Genomic DNA, 15,934 nt, shown 5'->3' on the forward strand with positions numbered 1-15,934 from the left:
ATTTATCTTCTCCTTCACCATATCCAACCTGCTTTTAATACCCTTCATTGTGCTCTTCAATGATTGGATCTCCAACTGGAATTCATTCCTGAGTTCTTGGATATCTTTCCATACCTCCATTAGCATGTTGATGATTTTTATTTTGCACTCCCTTTCAGGAAGAGTCATAAGGTCCATGTCATGTAAATCATTCTCCGGAGTTATATTAATTTTACTCTGGACCAGGTTCCTGTGGCATTTCATATTTGTATATGGCGCCTTCTAGTGTCCACAAGCTCTACTCTGGAGCTGCTCAGTCCCTGAAGCAATGTCGGGGGTTGCAGGGGAGTGGTATTGGTGCCTTGGGTGAGGAAAGAGCTGTTTCCTGCTTCCCGGCTCTTATGCCTGTCTCCACTGCCTGAACCAGTGGGCCAAGCACACAGGTATAAGCTTTTGTCCCAGAGCAGATGGATACAGATCCCTGCTTTCCACAAGTAGCTGGAATCTCAGTCTCTCCAGGAATTCTGCCTGTATTAGCTTTCCAACCCCATAGTCACTCATGAAAGCACCATGAAATGTAGGTTTGTGCTCCCAGAGCAGATCTCCAGAGTTAGATATTCAGCAGTCCCAGGCCTCCACTCCCTCCCTGCTCAGTTTCTCTTCCTCCCAACAGTGAGCTGGGGTGAGGGAAGAGGTTGGGTTCTGCTGGGCCACAGCTTTGGTACGTTACTCTGTTCAATGAGGTCTGCTCTCTTCTCCAGGTGTGTGCAGTCTGGCGCCATCCTCTTTCCTGTTGCTGTCTCAGGATTAGTTGCACCAACTATATTTTCTAATTATATACGGTTTTAGGAGGAAGCCTGTGTCTCTTCTCTCACGCCGCCATCTTTGGGGTCATGAGATTTGATAACCTGTGCTCTTTCCACTGAGCGAAGTGGAGAGTGTCCACTCTACAAAGTTGTGGTTGCCTGTGTGACCTTCAAATATGACAGCATATATGGTCTCTGTTTGTGATTCCAGGACACGCAGCTGGAGGAAAGTGTGATATTAACTGTAAAATTATGCGATATGCTTGCCCTGCAAGTGTTGGTGTCTTCTTACCATCACTGATTCTTGGTTTATTTGTTCCTAGTATGTGCCAAGCATTTAAACTGAAGGATTTCAACAGAGCTGAAGTCTCCCTCTGAATACTTTTCTTCCACCTTCCAACTTCTGAGAAGTAGAATAGCTTGAGGAAGGGCAAAGGTGGAGAGATTAGGGGTTAAATAAGCAAGTAATTTATCCTGAAGTTTGTGGCACAGACCCAGTATTGTTCCTTATGGTGAGACAGCTACCAATATTCTTGCTTCTGAAGAAAAATAAAACCATTCATTAGAAACGATGTACCCTGCATACTCTTTTTAAAGGAAAGAAATGGAATTTATCTTAATTCTGCTAAAGTCTCTTTTGTATCCCTTATGGGCTCTTTATATATATAAGATGTGTCCTAGATTATGAATTGGCTTGAATTGGGCAGAGGTCTCTCTGAAATCCCTGGTTCTTAGCAGCCTCAGGAGAGGTATTGCATAAGTCCTAAACATTCTGGGTCTGAGGCCAAGGGCTGAGTGACTGGGCAGCTTGTGCAGCTGCAGTGTAAATCAAAAACATTCCACCTTCCTCACAGAAAGTTTACAGAGATCCAGATTTTTAAAGTCTTTTTATAGTATATAACTTCAAAAGAGGTGTATTGACCTCAGCTTGCTTAATTCAGAATGAATTGATTACAACAAAATTCAGATTAAAGGGGCCTATACCTTTGAGAGTGTTTCCGTAATGAGAAGCAATCGATCTCACTATGGTTATATTAAGATGGGGTGTACCATGAATTCAAATTTTATGTTGTTATTTTAAGCATTTTAAAAATTTATTTTTATTTAAAATTTTAGATATTTAAAATTTTTTAAGTATGTAATTTCTGGCCATGTCTTATAGTAGAATGACATACAGATTATAGGCAATTCATCCATGCTTTGATGTGGTAAAAGTGAATCCAAGCCTCCCAAACATGAACTTGGAGTAGCCCCAACTCTAGGCCTGTGCCACTACAGAGCAGGGCAAGCACTTCGAAACCCTCCCACTGGGCTTCCACCCTGTGTAGCCTTGGAGCACACCCGACCAGATTCCATTTGAAGGCTGCGAGGAAGTTGTTTGACATCATGGCCAAGAACTCAGTTCTGCATGTGTGCTGGTGCTGACTGTCTGTGTGGGGAGACATGCAGATGCTGACATGCTGCTTTCGGGCTGCTGTGGCCTCACCTAATCCTCGCTTTTCTATCCAGGTTCTAACTTTCATTCAGGACTACTTTCTTTCTGTCTTTGAGATTTATCCTGAAACATCTTCTATTTTATGTCTCATAACTCATAAAGATATAGCATTTATTTGTAAAGCTCACAATATAAAGGGAAAAGAAGTAAATAACACAAAGCCCTGGTTTTGAAAAGGAAAAATAGACATGAAAACAAGTACCAATATGTGCTAATACTTAGAAAAGAGGCATAGAACAAAGACATTTGAGACTTTTTTTGCATTCATAATGTTGAGTTTGGGATGCAGGATAACTGAGTTTGAAAGTATAGACTTTAGAGTCAGACAGATGTGGGCTCCTGTCCCAACTGTGGCCCGTTTTTTCAATGTGACCTTGAGTCAGTTATTTCCCCTTTACAAATCTACTTCCTTATCTGCAAAATAGGAACAATATTACCACCAGCTACTAGATTTGTTTCCAGTGTCAAATAGGAGAATAGACGTAAGATGTGAAGCTGTTAGCACGGGCACAGCACACAGCAGAGGCTCAGGGAGCGGCAGGATTTATTATTGTTGTTATGCACATTAGTAGAAAATTTGTACAGGTATGTGACTTGGTTTTCACTTTGAGCAATCCACTTCGGGACTAAATTTCCTCTAAAATAGAAGGGTTGGACTAAAAACAACCTTTAAAGGAACCCCTTCCAGCTCACTGTGCTCACTTCCAGCTCCCAGCTCAAATCCTTGGGAATAGGATTGATAAATTGACTTGCATCCTGAAGTTTCTATCATCTAGGCTTCTTATGAAGAAATAGAACAGAGTCCCAAACTCCTGAATGTCAGAGGGATGATGGCGTGGGTGAGGAAATAGGGATGAAATTTTTCATAGCAAAGTTCTCTTTTCTGAAGGAATGAAAAGTATTAAGCACTAGGAGTCTGCCTGACAAGGAATGATACAGCCATATATGATATTGCAAATATGTGTCTGGGTAAGAAGAAAGAAACAGAGAGCCTAGTTTACTCATATGAACTTTTCATTCAGTGGATGAATTAGTGAATGAATGAACCTAACCTGCTTTGTTAAAATATTTATTTTCAATCTTAAAATCCTATTTCATGCCATGAAATGAATCATTCAAGTGCTGAAAATGCTTTAGGCCAAACTAGAATTGGAAAACCCTTGCCTCATGCAGTTAGGGAGCAAAATGGTACACATTGAGTCATTCTGAGGAATAAGACATCATATGGAATATGGAAAGGTCGTTACTTATTTTTTAATGTCATCTCTTAAATTTAAGGATAAAGAGAAATGGTTGCCTTTCTAATTACATGGGAAAAGGAAGAAAAAGCAGGCAATTTTGATCACATCTAGAAATATTTCTCAAATGTGAAACATACCTATGTGTTCATGATGGAGAAATTACAAATCAGGTCTTACACTGTGTCCCAGCCATGAACTCTGAATTGTCTTGGCAATGAGTAGAGAGAGGTGATCCTAGGGTACAGAGAAAATGATTAAAATGAATCATTTTTGATCTGGAGTGCATTTGGCTACTTTCATTGATGATCCAAAATCTCGTGTTTCTACAGGGATGGGGACCACAAGAATTCTACAAATCTGTAAATGGTAGTGGCCCTTTATTTTAAGGCACTTCATAGATCAGAAGGTCAGAGAACCTCAGAAACTCATTGTCCCCGGTTGCACCCAATTTAATACATAATTTTGTGTGATTTTATGTGTGTGAGTCCTGACTCCCAAATAATATCCACAATAATTTTAGATGTTTATATTTTTGCCTTTTCAGATTTCAAGTTGGAGATTTTTCAGGTCATAATATGAAAATGCTGCTGATTTTGTTCCTCATAATAATTTGTTCCCATGTTTCTGTGAACCAAGATGCTGGTAAGGAAAAAAACTGAATTATTTAATTTTCATTATGCAAAGTAAATAATACATGAGATGTACGTACTTACACATTAAGAGTTTCATTTTGCTTTGTCTGGTTTTGATGGTGGAAAGGGTGCATGTAGCTCAATTTCTTCTTGATGTCACCCTGTGTTCCTTTGCAAAGCATTTGTCTCTGGTGCTTATTCTCTGTCACTGATGGAAAGACAAGAGAGCTGCTATTTTGCCTCATTTTCAACCCTTTTTAGGTCTTCAGGGAGGTTGCATGAAAGTTCTCTCTTAACATTAGGTTCAGGACTGGAAAATGTGGAATGTCTCTTCATAATTCATTTGTACCAAAATACTGTCTTGGTTAAGCATCCAGATGTTGCCCAATTTAAACTGTCATTCTGCTTATTGTAAAGAAAGTGCTTTTACCCTGAAGAGAAAACTCTTAAGCCGTCTGCTTGAGCAATCTCTGTTCAGGGGGACTTAAGTCAAAATACTGGCCCACCCTTCACTGCCTCTACCACCGCTTAAATAATTAGTTCTGATACTGGTCACTTTGTTCCTGGGCCACCTGTATTGGCTTTTACAGCTTTTTCAAGAACTCTGACCTCTGGAAGCAAGTTTTCTGAGGAGATAAACTAGACGTTACCCACAAACATCTCTGTGCCACGCTCAACCTAATTAAGTTTTTTTAAAGAGAGGCAATACTTTGCCCCCAGTTGTTCCATGATTCAGACAGAGTGAATGGGCCTTATCAGAACCTGAATCCACCTCATCCACCAGTTGGGCACATTTCCTTTCTCCACACAATACAGGGTTTATCCGTGAATGGAGGGGATGGAGGGGTCACGTGTGGCCGCAGGTCACGCCATCCCGGGCAGGGCTCCCCTGAAGGTCCCGCTTCCTCTTGGAGGAAGATGTTGATTCATCCTCACTTACTCTTCCCTGGAACTGCTGCTGGCTACATGGTCATCAAAGGACTCTCAACCTGGTTGAAATTATATTATTTCCAAAAAAAAGAATGGTTTTATCCACTAAGTCTCTTGATTGCTATAAAGACAATGAAAAACATGCAGGGGTGCCAAAGCTGATTCCCTAGACAGAAAAAGATTGAAGTTATTTTAATTTGATTATAATGATCTAGTAACCATTTCAGGTAATCATTCTCAGAATGAGGAGGGACCTTAGATATTTTCTGGTTGAATCTACTCATTTTAAAGGTGAGACACTGAAGCCCATGTATACTGAACAGCTTGACCAAACTTGTGGAACCAGTTCATAGCACGACTCCATTTCCTGTTCAATTACACCTCGTTTTCCTAAACACACACTATTCACGTACATGAGACATTTTCTTCCCCTACCCAGGGAAGAAATGAACTTGATACTGAAGTGGTGAGAGCTCTGAGTTCAAACAGCAAATCATCAGCAGACGACATTTTGTGCTTGAATCCAGTGATTTTCTTTGACATAAAAATAAAATTCTACACACGTAGCATTGAATCTGTCATCAAATAAAGACTTGAAAGTTCAGCAAAGTATTGTTTTCTTATATGAAAGTTATATTTTTAATAGAAACTAAAACTAGAATCTCTTTCTTAATTTAGTGTATACTGGTTTCTACCACAGTTTACATATGTCAGAATAAATCTACCAATTATAAATCTCACTCATAGAATTCATAAAAAAGCACTATAAAGAACTTCAAAATAGATTAAGGTAATACCATATATATTTTTTTTTGTGTATGTATTTAGTATATTTTTATTAAGGTATTATTGATACACACTCTTATGAAAGTTTCACATGAAAAAACAATGTGGTTATTACATTCACTCATATTATCAAGTCATCCGCATACCCCATTGTAGTCACTGCCCATCAGTGTAGTAAGATGCCACACAGTCACTATTTGCTTTCCTATGCTACACTGTCTTCCCTGTGACCCGCCCCCCACACACACACCATGTGTGCCACTCATAATGCCCCTCAATCCCCTCTCCCTCTCTACCCACCCACCCTACCCCACCCCTTCCCTTTGGTAACCGCTAGTCCATTCTTGGAGTCTGTGAGTCTGTTGCTGTTTTGTTCCTTCAGTTTTGCTTCATTTTTATACTCCACAAATGAGGGAAACCATTCGGTACTTGTCTTTCTCCACCTGGCTTATTGCATTGGGCATAATATCCTCCAGTTCCATCCATGTTGTATCAAATGGTAGGATTTGTTTCTTTCTTATGTCTGCATAGTATTCCATTACTTTATCCATTCATCTACAGATGGACACTTAGGTTCCTTCCATATCTTGACTATTGTAAATAGTGCTGCAATAAATATAGGGGTGCATATGTCTTTTTGAATATGAAAAATTACATTCTTTGGGTAAATTCCAAGGAGTGGAATTCCCGGATCAAATAGTATTTCTATTTTTAGTTTTTTGAGGAACCTCCATATTGCTTTCCACAATGTTTGAACCATTTTACATTCCCATCAACATGTAGGAGGGTTCCCCTTTCCCTGAAACCTCACCAGCATTTGTTATTCTTAGTCTTTTCTATACTGGTCATCCTAACTGGTGTGAAATGATATCACATTGTGTTTTTAATTTAGATTTCCCTGCTAATTAGTGATGTTGAGCATCTTTTCATGTGCCTGTTGGCCATCTGAATTTCTTCTTTGGAGACTTGTCTGTTCATATCCTCTGCTTATTTTTTCATCAGGTTATTTGATTTCTGGGTGTTAAGGCATGTGAATTCTTTATATATTTTGGATGTTAACCCCTTGTATGATATGTCGTTTAAAATATATTCTCCCATAGAGTAGGATGCCTTTTTGTTCTGTTGATGGTGTCCTTTGCCATACAGAAACTTTTTAGTTTGATGTAGTCCCATGAGTTCACTTTTGCTTTTGTTTCCCTTGCCCGGGGAGATGCATTCAGGAACAAGTTGCTCATGTTTATATTCAAGAGAATTTTGCCTATGTTTTCTTCTAACAGTTTTATGATTTCATGACTTACATTCAGGTCTTTGATCCATTTTGAGTTTACTTTTGTGTATGGGGTTAGACAATAATCCGGTTTCATTCTCTTGCATGTAGCTGTCCAGTTTTGCCAACACCAGCTGTTGAAGAGGCTGTCATTTCCCCATTGTATCTCCATGACTCCTTTTTCATATATTAATTGACCATGTATGGTTGGGTTTATCTCTGGGCTCTCTAGTCTGCTCCATTGGTCTATGGGTCTGTTCTTGTGCCAGTACCAAATTATCTTGATTACTGTGCCTTTGTAGTAGAGCTTGAAGTTGGGGAGTGAGATGCCCCCCTACTTTATTCTGCCTTCTCAGGATTACTTTGGCTATTCAGGGTCTTTTGTGGTTCTGTATGAATTTTAGAACTATTAGCTCTAGTTCATTGAATAATGCTGTTGGTATTTTGATAGGGACTGCATTGAATCTGTAGATTGCTTTAGGTAGGATGGCCATTTTGATAATATTAATTATTCCTATCTATGAGCATGGGATGTGTTCCCATTTATTGGTATCTTCTTTAATTTCTCTCGTGAGTGTCTTGTAGTTTTCAGAGCATAGGTCTTTCATTTCCTTTGCTGGGTTTATTCCTAGGTATTTTATCCTTTTTGATGCAGTTGTGAATGGAATTGTTTTCCTGATTTCTCTTTCTGCTAGTTCATCATTAGTGTATAGGAATGCCACAGATTTCTGTGTATTAATTTTGTACCTGCAACTTTGCTGAATTCAGATATTAGATCTAGTATTTTGGAGTGGATTCTTTAGGATTTTTTATGTACAATATCATGTCATCTGCAAACAGTGACAGTATACCTTTCTCTTTACCAATTTGGATGCCTTTTATTTCTTTGTGTTGTCTAATTGCCATGGCAAAGACCTCCAGAACTATGTTGAATAGAAGTGGGGAGAGTGGGCATCCTTGTCTTGTTCCTGATCTTGAAGGAAAGGCTTTCAGCTTCTTGCTGTTAAGTATGATGTTGCCTATGGGCTTATCATATATGGGCTTTATTATGTTGAAATACTTGCCCTCTATATCCATTTTGTTGAGAGGTTTTATCATAAATGGATGTTGAATTTTGTTGAATGCTTTTTCAGTATCTGTGGAGATGATCATATGGTTTTTGTCCTTCTTTTTGTTGATGTGGTGGATGATATTGATGGATTTTTAAATATTGTACCATTCTTGCATCCCTGGAATAAATCCTACTTAATCATGCTGGATAATCTTTTTGATGTATTTTTGAATTCAGTTTGCTAATATTTCATTGAGGATTTTTGCATCTATGTTCATCAGGGATATTGGTCTGTAAGTTTCTTTTATTGCGGTATTTTTGCCTGATTTTGGTACTAGGGTGATGCTGGCTACATAGAATGAGTTTGGAAGTGTTCCCTCCTCTTCTACTTTTTGGAAAACTTTAAGGAGAACTGGTATTAGGTCTTCACTAAATGTTTGATAAAATTCAGCAGTGAAGCCATCTGGTCCAAGCAGTTGTTCTTAGCTAGTTTTTAATTATCAATTCAATTTCATTGCTGGTAATTGGTCTGTTCAGATTTTCTGTTTCTTCCTTGGTCAGCCTTGGAAGGTTGTATTTTTCTAGTAAGTTATCCATTTCTTCTAGGTTATTCAGTTTGTCAGCATATAATTTTTCATAGTATTTTTTAATAATTCTTTGTATTTCTGTGGTGTCCGTAGTGATTGTTCCTTTCTCATTTCTGATTCTGCTTATGTGTGTAGACTCTCTTTTTTCTTGATAAGTCTGGCTAGGGGTTTATCTATTTTGTTTATTTTCTCAAAGAACCAGCTCTTGCTTTCATTGATTCTTTCTATGGTTTTATTCTTCTCAATTTAATTTATTTCTGCTCTAATCTTTATTATATCCCTCCTTCTACTGACTTTGGGCCACATTTGTTCTTCTTTTTATATTTTCGTTAATTGTGAGTTTAGACTGTTCATATGGGATTGTTCTTCTTTCCTGAGGTAGGCCTGGATGCAATATATTTCCCTCTTAGCATGGCCTCGGTGTTTCCCACAGATGTTGTGGTGTTGAACTATTGTTGTCATTTGTCTCCATATATTGCTTGATCTCTTTTTTTATTAGGTCATTGATTCACTGGTTATTTAGGAGCTTGTTATTAAGCCTCCATGTGTTCGTGAGCATTTTTGTTTCCTTTACATAATTTATTTCTAATTTTATACCTTTATGGTCTGAGAAGTTGGTTGGTAGAATTTCAGTCTTTTTTAATTTACTGAGGCTCTTTTTGTGGCCTAATATATGATCTATTCTTGAAAATGTTCCATGTGCACTTGAGAAGAATGTATATTCTGCTGTGTTTGGGTGTAGAGTTCTGTAGATGTCTATTAGGTCCATCTGTTCTAGTGTGTTGTTCAGTGCCTCTGTTGCCTTACTTATCTTCTGTCTGGTGGATCTGTCCTTTGGAGTGAGTGGAATGTTGAAATCTCCTAGAATGAATGCATTGCATTCTATTTCCCCATTTAATTCTGTTAGTATTTGTTTCACATATGTCAGTGCTCCTGTGTTGGGTGCATAGATATTTATAATGGTTATATCCTCTTGTTGGACTGAGCCCTTTATCATTATATAATGTCCTTCTTTGTCTCTTGTTCCTTTCTTTGTTTTGAAGTCTACTTTATCTGATACAAGTACCACAACTCCTGCTTTTTTCTCCCCATTAGTTGCATGAAATATCTCTTTCCATCCCTTCACTTTTAGTCTGTGTATGTCTTTGGGTTTGAAGTGAGTCTCTTGTGGGCCGCATATAGTGTGGTCTTGTTTTTTTATCCATTCAGTGACTCTGTGTGTTTTGATTGGTGCATACCATTTACATTTATGGTGATTATCAATAGATATGTAGTTATTGCCATTGAGGGCTTTAGATTCGTGGTTACCCAAGGTTCAAGGGTATCCTATCTAAGAGCCTAACTTAACTTAGTTAGTATGCTATTACAAACACAACCTAAAGGTTCTTTTTTTCCTCTCTTTTTTCTTCCTCCTCTGTTCTTTATATGTCAGGTATAATATTCAATACTCTTTGTCTATCCCTTGATGGACTTCGGGGATAGTTAATTTAATTTACATTTGCTTAGTGATTAACTGTTCTACTTTCATTACTGTGGTTGTATTACCTCTAGTGACAGCTATTTAGACTTAGGAGCACTTCCATCTACAGCAGTCCCTCCAAAATACATTATAGAAATGGTCTGTGGGAAGTAAATTATCTTAGCTTTTGCTTATCTGGAAATTGTTTAATCCTTCCTTCAAATTTAAATGATAATCTTACCAGGTATAGTATTCCTGGTTCAAGGCCCTTCTGCTTCATTGCATTAAATATATCATGCCACTCCCTTCCAGCCTATAAGGTTTCTGTTGAGAAGTCTGATGCTAGCCTGATGGGCTTTCCTTTCTATGCAATCTTTTTCCTCTCTCTGGCTGCTTTTAGTAGTCTGTCCCTATCTTTGATCTTTGCCATTTTACTTATTATATGTCTTGGTGTTGTCCTCCTTGGGTCCTTTCTGTTGCGAGATCTGTGCACCTCCAAGGCCTGAGAGACTTTCTCCTTCCCCAGATTGGAGACATTTTCAGCAATTACCTCCTCAAAGACACTTTCTATCCCTTTTTCTCTCTCTTCTTCTTCTGGTACCCCTATAATGGGAATATTGTTTCCTTTGGATTTGTCACACAGTTCTCTCAATATTCTCTCATTCTTAGAGATCCTTTTATCTCTGTGCCTCAGCTTCTTTGTGTTCCTTTTCTCTAATTTCTATTTCACTTATTGTCTCTTCCAGTGTATCTAATCTGCTTTTACATCCCTCCATTGTGTTCCTTAGTTATTACATCTCCATCCTAAATTTGTTTCTGAGTTCTTGAATATTTTTATGTACCTCCAGGAGCATGTTTATGATTTTTATTTGGAAATCTCTTTCAGGAAAATTGATTAGTTCAGTCTCACTTGAGCCTTTTTCTGGTGTTTGTGGGATTTTTGTTTGAACCAGGTTCCTCTGATGTTTCATATTTGTATGTGGCGTCCTCTAGTGCCCAGAAACTCTACTCTCTGGAGATGCTCAACCCCTGGAGCGATGTCAGGTGTCTCATGGGAGCAGTGCTGGTGCCTGTGGTGAAGAAAGAGCTGTTTCATCCTTCCTGTCTGCAGTGCCTGTCTCCACTGCCAGAACCAGTGGGCTGATCACACAGGTGTAAGCCTATATGCTTTGTGTTTGAAGCTGCTATAGGCAGGGCTTTCCTAGTTGCTGGTTTGCGAGCCAGGTGCAGTCTCTGTGTTACTGTGGGGGGCCTTGGAACTGCAGAGCCAGCCATGGAGCTGGAGTGCTTGAAGATCCTGAAAGTACCCAACCTGCTGGGAAGAGTGCACTCAGACAATTTTGTCTACCTGTCCTTTCTCCTGAGCAGTAAGCTGTGTGAAATCCTTTCCCCTTTAGCAGCCCTCTAACTGTTAAGAAGTCTCTCATACTGCCCACCCAGAGAAGCCGGATATGGATCCCTGTTTTCCACAAGCAGCTGGATTCACTGTCTCTCCAAGTATTCCTCCAGTCTTAGCTTTCCAACCCCACTAATCACCAGAACACCATGTAATGTAGGTTCAAGCTCCCAGAACAGATCTCCAGGGCTAGGTGTTCAGCAGTCCCAGGCCTCCTTTCCCTCCCTGCTCCATTTCTCTTTCTCCTGCCAGTGATCTGGGGTAGGGGAAGGGCTTTAGTCCTGCTGAATCATGGCTTTGGTAAATTACCCTGTTCCGGGAGGTCTGTTCTTTTCTCCAGGCGTATGCAGTCTGACGCAGCCTTCTTTCCTGTTGCTCTTTCAGGATTGCTTATGTTAATTATATTTTCATATTATATGTGGTTTTAGGAGGTCTCTGTCTCAGCTCTCATACCACCATCTTTAATCTACAAATCCAATACCATATATTTTTATTTTTACGTATTTTTTAAACCTCATCAATTTGACACTGGAATGTAAAACTAATATGTTGAAAGTTAATTGGATGACTATTGCATTCCTTAAATCTAATCATGATGAAAGATTATCTTTCAGTTTTCCATTCAAATAGATTTGTAGCAGTTTGATTCTCAATTAAAATTTGTTTCCTCTCTATATAAATTGAGGTCAAATTCTGAAAGAAAAAAATATGCAAGGGGTAATTATCTACTAGTGGTATAAAAACCCAAGATTTTTTACTTCTCCAAATGTACCTAGTTCTCACTAACTAAATCCTTACAAAAGTGATGCTTTATTTTGGGATCAGGTAAAATGGGAGGGTATATAAAAGAATCAGCCCAAGAAACAAATATGGTTGACCCTTGAACAACACTAGTTTGAACTGAGCAGGTCTAATTATATGTGGATGCTTTTTGATAAATATATTGGAAAATTTTTTGGAGATTTGTGACAATAAAAATCATTTTTGTTTTTCTAGCTTACATTATTGGAAGAATGCAGTATAGTATATAATACATATACAAAATATGTGTTAATCACCTGTTTATGTTGTCCATAAAGCTTCTGGTCAGTAGCAGGCTATGAGTAGTTAAGTTCTGGGCAAGTCAGAAGTTATATGGAGACTTTTGAGTGGCACAGAGAAGAGGTGGGTTGGCGCACCTGACCCTAGCATTGTTCATGGTTTAACTGTATCTTTTTTCTTAAGAGAATGTGCAATTTCGGAGAAGGTATTAAAAATACAAGGAAAAGAAGAAAGTAAGTTTTTTGCATATGGTTGACATAAACATGGTAGTAGATTTTTTAAATGTTTGCTTTGTTTCTTGGTTTTGGTGTGTAGGTCCTGAGTATGCAGATGTGGTGTTTCTGGTAGACAGCTCTGATCACCTGGGAACTAAGTCCTTCCCTTTTGTAAAAATGTTTATCAACAAAATGATCAGCAGTCTTCCCATAGACACCAACAAATACCGCGTGGCCCTGGCCCAGTACAGTGACATGCTCCATGCCGAGTTCCAGCTGGACACCTTCAGGAGCAGGAATCCCATGTTGAACCACATCAGGAAGAACTTTGGGTTCCTAGGTGGCTCGCTGAGGATAGGGAATGCTCTCCAGGAGGTTCACAGGACCTATTTCTCTGGGCCCACAAGCAGGAGAGACAAGAAACAGTTTCCCCCAATTCTGGTGGTCCTGGCTTCAGCCAAGTCTGAGGATGATGTGGAAGAGGCTTCCAAGGCCCTGCAGAGAGACGGGGTGAGAATCATCTCTGTTGGGATGCAGAGGGCATCGGAGGAGAACCTGAAGACCATGGCCACAGCTCAATTCCATTTCAACCTCCGGACAGCCAGAGACCTCAGCATGTTTTCCCAAAACATGACGCAAATCATCAGGGATGCAGCCCAGCACAGGGAAGGAGCAGCCAATGACACTCCTGTAGAAGGTGGGTTTAGGGCACATGTGCAGAAATGATGATAAAATGCTTTGAAACACCAATGTTGGGGAAGGATTAAAACTCTCTGAACATGCAATTCCCCAAAAGCTGGGCTGTATTTTCAGATGTTAAATATCAGTTTGTTCACGAGGCCCCATAACTGTGGCCATTTCTAACCCAGTGAGCCCCCAAGCCTTAGTGTTCCTACTTTTGCATATCCATGTTGCAGGCCATTTATAGGCTTCTTAAAATTCAGTGACACCTCCTCCCTGCCACCCAGCTCATCCCTGAGCTATCTCCCTGGGCTTTAGTTGTTATGAGTTTTATTACTTGTTCATTTAAAAGTTATGGTTGTTCCATAAAACGCCTGGACTCCTGAAGTCACATAATATGATCACAGAATGTTAGCACTAGAAACAACCCTTTTCTGCAGAGTAACTTGCAGGTGTCCTGGGATTTTGTGTGGGCTGGCCCAGGTCCAGGCTGGGGACTTGGTCGGGTCTCCAGCCCCATCGAGTTCAGTCCCACACTGCCCCCATCCTGCTGTCATACTCCAAATCAGCTTTCCTGTTCTGATCCACTCCAATTCACTGTCCTGCACTGTTAGTAGAAGAGTATGCCTTCTACTAATAAGAATGGCCAGGGGTTTATGAATGTCATTCAAGTGAGAGTCAGGGGAAAGTCAGTTAGAAAAACAGTGCTCAAAATGTGCAAGTCCAAATAAGTAGCACAGGAAACTCACATTATTTCTGGCTTAATTCACTTGAATGAAATGATAAATAAAATTTTCTGTTGATAATAGAAAATGTTTTTCTTGTGGTAATCTATGAAAATATGAATCCTATTATTGGCATCTTTTCCAAATAAAATAATGGAAAGTGCAATTGCTATTCCAGTACCATTGTTTAGTCATATTTGAACTCTATTGATTTTAACAGTGATGATGCTTAAGTAATTTTAATATGACAACATTAATGGCTATTCATTCAATAACTTTTATGTATCAGGCCCCATGCTAAGCACCGCATCTCATTTAATCCCCAGAACAGCCCCATGAGATAAATATTATCTCCAATTTACAGATGAGGAAACTGAAGAAGGAAGTTTAGCTAATATCCGGTGTTTGAGCCCAGGACCCTCTGATCTCAGCTTCATTCTCATTTTGTTTACGTGCTTCATCCATTCAATGCATGATCAAGTTCTGGTAGAGGTTCTCCATGCCTTCTAATGCTGAGCAGAGATGCTGAACCTCCCACTAAAACAGTGCCTGTTCATTCCCTACCCACACAGGGTGCCAAGGCCCGTCAGTGGCTGATGTGGTGTTCCTGTTGGATGTGTCAATTAATGGCAGCCAGGAGAACTTTGATTATCTTAAAGAATTCCTGGAAGAAAGTGTGTCTGCCCTTGACATAAAGGAAAACTGCATGAGGGTCAGCCTTGTGGTTTACAGCAATGAGACAAAGGTGATAAATTCACTGAGCAGGGGCATCAATAAGTCAGAGGTTCTCCAGTATATACAGAACCTCTCTCCCCAGATCGGGAAGGCCTACACGGGAGCTGCTCTCAGAAGGACTAGGAAGGAGATCTTCAATGCACGAAATGGCAGTAGGAAGAATCAGGGGGTGCCCCAGATTGCCGTGCTGGTGACCCACAGACCCTCAGAGGACAACGTGACCAAGGCAGCCACTAACCTCCGGCGTGAGGGTGTGACCATCTTCACCATGGGCATAGAGGGGGCCAGCGACCCCCAGCTGGGAAAGATAGCATCTCATCCTGCCGAGCAGTATGTCTCCAGACTGAAAACCTTCTCCGACCTGGCTGCTCACAACCAGACATTTCTGAAGAAGCTGCGGAACCAAATAATGCACACAGTCTCTGTCTTTTCGGAATGGACCGAAACACTCAAATCCGGTATGGTCTTCTGCTGGGAGCAGAATTATTCTGAACCTTCTGTTTTCTTATCTTTCAGGTATTATATATTTAAAAAGGATTGGCAGGCTAAGATGTGGGTAGGGAGAATAAGTTCCAAATTTTTCACTTTAACTGGATTATATGAAGTGTAAATTGGGAGAGGTGTGAACGGGAAGAAGGGATTTCCCTCTTCCTCTTCTGCACAGCTTTCCCTTTCCCTGCAATACCTTCCTCTGCTGTTTTTCTCCCTTCACTTTTTCCCTCTCCTTTGCCTCTTACATCCCCCTATTCTTTCCTTTCTTTTTATTTTTGTACTTTTCTCTCTTTTTTTCCACAATCCTCAAATTTCAAGTTAGAGGACAAAGAGGAAACATGATTTGCATCGAGGATAGAGTGACTGATGTCTTAAGTCTTATTCTAACACCTATGAGTTCAGAGAGACAGCAATAT

The 15,934-nt window shown here is 39.7% G+C and overlaps 1 protein-coding gene across 5 annotated transcripts in view; it reads left to right on the plus strand.

Moving 5' to 3' along the window:
* Window positions 1–15,934, plus strand: part of LOC118917226 (collagen alpha-6(VI) chain) — a 173,088-nt gene that overhangs the window by 31,233 nt on the left and 125,921 nt on the right. For all 5 annotated transcript variants that reach the window (XR_008993763.1, XR_005026735.2, XM_057491870.1 and 2 more), the window contains exons 2-4: window positions 4,066–4,163; window positions 12,986–13,582; window positions 14,864–15,484. Coding sequence is in view for 3 of the 5 variants with exons in the window: in XM_057491870.1 (XP_057347853.1) it covers window positions 4,097–4,163; window positions 12,986–13,582; window positions 14,864–15,484 (1,285 nt within the window). In the remaining 2 variants the exon portion in view is untranslated. The remainder of the gene's footprint in view (window positions 1–4,065; window positions 4,164–12,985; window positions 13,583–14,863; window positions 15,485–15,934) is intronic.

Source organism: Manis pentadactyla, chromosome 14 (assembly GCF_030020395.1).
Source record: "Manis pentadactyla isolate mManPen7 chromosome 14, mManPen7.hap1, whole genome shotgun sequence".
Classification (NCBI taxonomy): domain Eukaryota; kingdom Metazoa; phylum Chordata; class Mammalia; order Pholidota; family Manidae; genus Manis; species Manis pentadactyla.